Here is a 6,000-nt window from a genome sequence, read left to right on the forward strand (position 1 = left end):
AATCAAGTTAGAGATAGAGTTGCAATGAAAAGTTCAATAAATTAACACAAGAAGGCTCTGTTATGGATTACCAGGTTGAGTTTAAGGAATTGAAAGCACTAATGCTCATTTCTCATCTAACCTTGAAGGAGTCTTATTTTATATCAAGATTCATCAGTGGTCTAAGCGATGATTTGAGGCCTACTATGAAAGTGATGCATCATGCCATGGTAAAACAAGTGATTGAGCAGGCTAGACTGTAAGAGTTAGCATCGGAAGCCATTTACAGAAAACATAAATTGCAACCTAAAATTTATTTTATGAGCATTAAACAGATTGGAGGTACTTCTAAGGCTACCAATCAAGTAGTGCACGAATTTGAGAAACAATCGAAAATGGACCAGTCAATTAAAACTCAAGACTCCAACAAGGAAGTGAGGTTGGACAAGGAGATATGCGAGGATCATATTTTATATTTGTATGAAGTTGATGAAGTAGTATTGGAACAAAACATTGATTCAATTAATATGTTGGCTATAAATTAGATTGGAGATGAAGATAGTTAGGATGCCAAGAAAGGAATAACAATTGCAGGAAAAGTTACTCCAATAGCATTAGAGGAGAAATTTGTTGCAGATGAACTTTTGGTGTACATTAGTAAGTAGGAAGCAACAGATGCTTTAAAAACATTGTTGAAGTCTGTAAATGTAAGTCTAATGGGATTTGGAAACAGACAAAGCGAATAATTATCAATGGGACTAAGGAAGGCGTAATGATTGCATGAAGGTCTAGGAAATTATTGAAACTTACAAATTAATTGGAGAAGAAAGCTTTGTCATGGATATATTTGAGGACTACGTTTTACAATTGCGGGAACAACAAAAGAGATGGAGCTTAAAAGTAAAGAAGAATAGACTCAGAAGAAGAAAGAAGGAAATGAAGATAAATCAAATAGTGAAAGCATGGACTTGAAGAATAGGGCTAATCTCCTCTTGGAGACAAGAACTCTCTTAAAGGATGAGGGGAGAATTATCATGACCCCAAAGTTCTTCAAAGATATAATAATAATTAATTATGTCTTATATGTATTTCTCTTTTCCTTCTACATTGTTATTATCACAATTGTACCCTTCAGTTATATTCTAATTGAAAGATAGCCTACAAATAGGCTATATTAGGTAGAGAATGTCATAGTTGAATAATAATTTGATTTTTGATTTTTCTTTCAATTTTTTAGATTTCTCCTTCGTTTCTGTTTGATTCTCTTTCTTTCTCAATTTTGTTTGCATTTCTCCATCTGTTCTTGTTGTTATCTCCCTCTTTTTTAGTTTAATTCTCCCCTTAATTTTCTTAGTTTTGATTCTATCTTTTCAATTCCTTCCAATTTTCATATTCAAACCCTAGAAACATGATAAAAGGGTAAGATTCACCTCTAAAGCACGAAAATGATTTGGAGACATTGTTTTGGCATTTTCAAATTGTTTCCATTTTGGAAATGAAAAAGATGATTCGAAACTTTTTTCGAGCTATTTCTATAATTTGTGAAATGTTTTGGGGGCGTTTCATAAATTACAAAAAAAAAATTCGTCTAGTGCTCAATTCAATATTCTTCTTCTTTCTACTGTGTGGTCCTTGCTTGTGTGGGTCGTGACTTCATTCTCTCCTATGATGTCCGCCTCCTTTGTTCTTTCGCGTCTCTTTATCATTTTCTATTTTTTTATTCCTATGATGTTTGTTGTTCCGTTCTTCTCTTTGATGTCTATTTCCTTATTTTTTTTCTTTTTTATTCTTTATCTTTATCTTCAACCTCCTCTAATTTTGATCTTCAGTTGTCACCTCCAATTCCACCGCACTCAATTCCAATTCTCTTCTCCAATTTTTATATATTCTTAATTTACATTTTACCCCCTATATTTTTTTAATTACCCTGCATTTTGATTTCCTACCTTTTTGAAAAAAATGTCGTTTCTCCATTTTTATTTCATATCGGAGACGTCTTTCATTTTCTTTTCCGTGCAACCTAGAGATTCACCACTCAAAACCCTATAGTTCCAATAATGTTCAACAAGCAAATCAGTGTTAGGCTGTTATTACTATCTATAAGCTGATTCAAATTCTTCTTCCAAAATACTATTTGTTTCATTTCTTTTCCAGTGAACACAAGCTATAATTCTGCACTTACCGATATCATGTCTTTTAAAAAAGGAAGAAGCCCACCAAACAATTCATATTCTTCAATCACTAGCTAGTTTGCTAAGAGACTGAATTCCTCCGGTGTCGCAAAGGCGTGGTTTTAGCTTCTTCCTCGTTGGCTGTAGTACCCTGACTCTCCGGCGAGTGAGAGCCATGCCGAGCCTTGGTCGACCAGATTTTAGAAATGATCTTCTTAGACATAATAAGCAATAACCCTTTCATTTTACCTCCTCCTGTGTCTGAACTACTGTTTGTGTCGCTCGCCAGCCTCAAGGCAGCGGCTACCTCAGCTTTCAGGGCCCGGACCTTCTCCTCGGCTGGAGCCACAGCATCCAAATCTTGGTCTGCATTTGTATTGGTTTTTGCTGATTTGGAGCTGCCATGGGAGTGGGAGCCGCTGTTTAAATCCTTAATAATAATGCCTTTAGGGGGGCTGCTGCCCGAGGATCTGGTGGCTCTATTCTGCTCGAAAAAGAGAAGCTGAACCACTACACGCAATGGCAGTCTCTCGTTCTGGACTGCGTGCAAGCATGCGTCTACTGATAGCTTCTTGCAGTCCATCAGCCGGCAAATCCTATTCCTCTCGCTCTTCTTCTTGCTAATCCCAGGATGCTCCTGCAGAAAAATTAACACCCATGCATGTACTTTATCTTAATTATTAATTACATATATATATATATATATATATTAACCACCACGTACGTACAGTTGCAAGTTGATATATATATATATATATGTAAGTGTAATGTTGTTAATTAAAGAAACGGGAAAAGTACTAGTCTTGCCTTGAGGTACATGTCAATGGCCCGATACAGGCCATCGTGAGCAGGACGAGTAAAACTGGGCACCATCTCTGCGAGATCCATAAATATTGATAAAGGGAGGTTGGGATCCTTCGCGATTTCTGCCAGGTAGCCATCGACCAGCTTTGCCACCATGAGCTTTGATGCTTCTGACAAAATCCGACCCCCCCTTCTTATCTCCTGAACAATTTGACGGCTCTCTACTAATTGAACTCGATGAGCATTCTCATCTTGCAGCCTAAAGTACTCCTCTAGTATTTTACGCACCATATCTACATCATACATCCTAGTTTCACCTTCTGGTGCTTGGATTAGGAGGTCACTTACAGATGCCTCCTCCAATTGCTGTCCTATTCTCCTTATGAGTTCTTTCTTTGCCATTTCCCCCAAATCCAACAAAGTAGCTGCTTTTAATAACTTGAGCAAGAACCTACAAGACACGCAGCCTTTCTCTGCAGGCAATAGCCACACAATGGTATCCACTGTCAACCGAGTCTGAGTCTGAGTCTGAGTCTTCCATTTCGATTCGATCACGCCCCTGCTAATCAATCCTGGCAACCTTCTTGAAGCGTATGCCTCGAGGGCTTCTCCAATAGCTTCCCCAGAAATGATCCCTCTATTTTTTATGTTAGCTATGACCCGCTCGTATAAATCTACTTCTAGATCACACAAGTCCTCGACCCACCAATCCCTGGGTGCCATCCAGTTAGAATTATTCCCGCTTTCCTCGGGAAGCTTTTCCCTGTTGTAAGTGTACGGCCAATCCACCTTGGAAATATCAACGGAGGCCTTGGAAGCTATAGCATCAATACAGAGACTGACCTGCAGCTTCAGTTCCTCAGACCAAGGTAAGAAAGGCTTGGTAGTCTGAAGAACAATTATAGAATCCTTCCAGCTACTGTGAAAGATGCTAGAGTTTAGGAAAACATCAATCTTGTAAGTAAGGTTACCCTTCTCAATCGTCTCATGCATTTCCAGGTATTCAGCCGCACTCCGAGCTGCAATGACGTTATGAGCGTTGAGAGTGACTGTCATGCCATAGCAGAACTTGGCACATATTTCAAAAGCAATAGCTCCGCCGGGAATGTCATCGATGTAGACTTCCGCGCCGCTTGTGGATGCCGCCACTAGCTTTTGTAAGCGGCCACTCTTGGACAAAAGAGGAAACTGAAGAACCCATTTTTTCAATCCATCATCAGCTATATATATGCGATTAATATAAATTCTGATTATGACTGAATATACCAAATTCTAGAAAAAGGATTGCTTAAAATTACACCTCACCCTCTTGGAATATGCATACGTTTTCATACATAAAAGCTATATGTGGTTTGGTAGTAAAGTTTTGATCCATAAATGTACCTTATGTAGATGGAACGTCGCGTTCCCCAAGTTAATAACGAAGTCAGTTGCCAAATCAGAGGCTACACACCTGTAAATATTTTGGAAAATGTTATCCATTTATTAATGAAACCTCACAAATTAGATTTATCAATCAATCAATAGTTATCATCACCAAAGAAACAACTGCAAAATACCTCTTACGTATCTCGATACACTTCACAAACAAAGTGGGAATCAAGGCTCAAGTTTTTTATTTGCCGTGAGATCTTAGTAATATGATCCTTATTTATTGTTCTTGTACTTTTTTATTCTTCTTCCTCTTCTTATTTTGGGGTGGCATTTATATATTATTGCCTTGGTCTTCTTTTTATTGACAAGCTTAAGCTTAATTATATTGTTCTTGCATCATCTATATTATAGTCTTATTAGTTGCATAACATTGGTCTTAATTACCAGTTAATTAAAGGAATTATTCCTCCAGATTAGTATTCACTTAAGTCACCTTAAGGCGCATAAGCAGTTAACAGGAAGTTGCATATTTTAGTTTGAATAAGTGGAGAAGGCCCTTGCGATTGTAACTTTCTTTTCTTTTCTTTCTTTCTTTTTCCCAGCAAAACACAACTAGGCTAGTCACCAGTGCAGTGCAGGATGGCGAGAGTAAATTTCTTTAGCCCTTCATCGCGACTCCAATTTCTCAAGAGTGGACCGAGTAATATGAAGAGAAGAACAAAATAGAAAAACAGCTGGTCAGTAGTAAAAGTAGAGAAAATGACAATAGTTTTGGCAAGAACATGGGCCAGGGTGGGCAAACAATAATCGACAAGCCAAACTCACCAGCCTCCGATGAACTGCATGCTAAAATATATATATTTCCTAATTAACTGATAGTTAACTAAACACCAGTCACCAGAAGGAGATGACAAAGAACCTTAACGACATTTTTGTTCGTAGGGAACATTTATCTGCAATTTTAACAGGAAAATAAGATGGAGTTTTCAAACATCTTCCCAAACAAAAATTAAAATTTTCAGTGCAAGGGAAAGGGGAATAATCAGATTATCTAATTAATTAAGATCTCACCTGACATTGTTGCCGTCAATGTGGAATGAATCCGGCTTTGATCCAAGCTTCATGAACTTCATCTTGGCAATCAATCAATCAATCTGATGATACTCCTCTATCAGTACTCCAAAACAATCCCTCCTCACTACGCATCCCGATTATCCAACATAACCTCAATCGAAAACCTCCTGTAAACGGAAACTAAATCTGAGGGGTGGGGACCAGTGATTATCCTACATAGCCTCAATCAAAAACCTCCTGTAAAAGGCAACTAAATCTAAGGAGGGGTGGGGACCAGATTTCTCAATACAACCGATTCTCTGGACGATCTCGATATGACCGACTCTTAGCATTAGCAGCAATCGAGGCATGCAGATGCAGGACTAACGAGAGAGATCAAAGAGGTGACAGTATGAAATTAGCTAATTTTTTGGAGCAGGATGCGGGTTCAGTTGAGTGCCAAAGAAGAGGCTGTTTCCCTGGCCGGCGGCAAAGCCCATGGACCCTGGAAGCAGCAGCCAGTCAGCCAAGGAGACAGACATAGCCAACAGACTCTCTTGAACACACAAATAATTCCCAACCAGAGACACCCACAAGCACAAGACTGACTTCTCTTTAC

The 6,000-nt window shown here is 38.5% G+C and overlaps 1 protein-coding gene across 2 annotated transcripts; it reads right to left on the reverse strand.

The window, feature by feature from the left end:
* Positions 1–2,107: 2,107 nt before the first annotated feature.
* On the reverse strand, positions 2,108–5,461 carry LOC127813906 (BTB/POZ domain-containing protein NPY4-like). Of its 2 annotated transcripts, XM_052355043.1 has the most exons (6): positions 5,400–5,461; positions 4,338–4,407; positions 3,214–4,142; positions 3,162–3,178; positions 2,958–3,121; positions 2,108–2,787 (listed from the first exon to the last, which is right to left on the reverse strand). In XM_052355043.1, exons 1-6 carry the CDS (start codon positions 5,459–5,461, stop codon positions 2,233–2,235), a joined length of 1,797 nt encoding a protein of 598 aa, XP_052211003.1. In that variant the 3' UTR covers positions 2,108–2,232. The 2 variants fall into 2 exon arrangements, with proteins under 2 accessions (XP_052211003.1, XP_052210995.1); XM_052355035.1 differs by having other exon boundaries at positions 2,958–4,142.
* Between the last annotated feature and the right edge of the window lie 539 nt (positions 5,462–6,000).

This window comes from Diospyros lotus, chromosome 1, assembly GCF_014633365.1.
Source record: "Diospyros lotus cultivar Yz01 chromosome 1, ASM1463336v1, whole genome shotgun sequence".
In the NCBI taxonomy this organism is placed as follows: Eukaryota; Viridiplantae; Streptophyta; class Magnoliopsida; order Ericales; family Ebenaceae; genus Diospyros; species Diospyros lotus.

Excerpts from the sequence above, each read along its gene's own strand:
- LOC127813906 (XM_052355035.1), bottom strand. The coding sequence starts at position 5,461 with ATGAAGTTCATGAAGCTTGGATCAAAGCCGGATTCATTCCACATTGAC. Across the intron at positions 4,143-4,337 it reads CGACGTTCCATCTACATAAG|TTTCCTCTTTTGTCCAAGAG; the intron begins GTACATTTATGG and ends TGGGTTCTTCAG. Across the intron at positions 2,788-2,957 it reads CCATTGACATGTACCTCAAG|GAGCATCCTGGGATTAGCAA; the intron begins GCAAGACTAGTA and ends ATTTTTCTGCAG.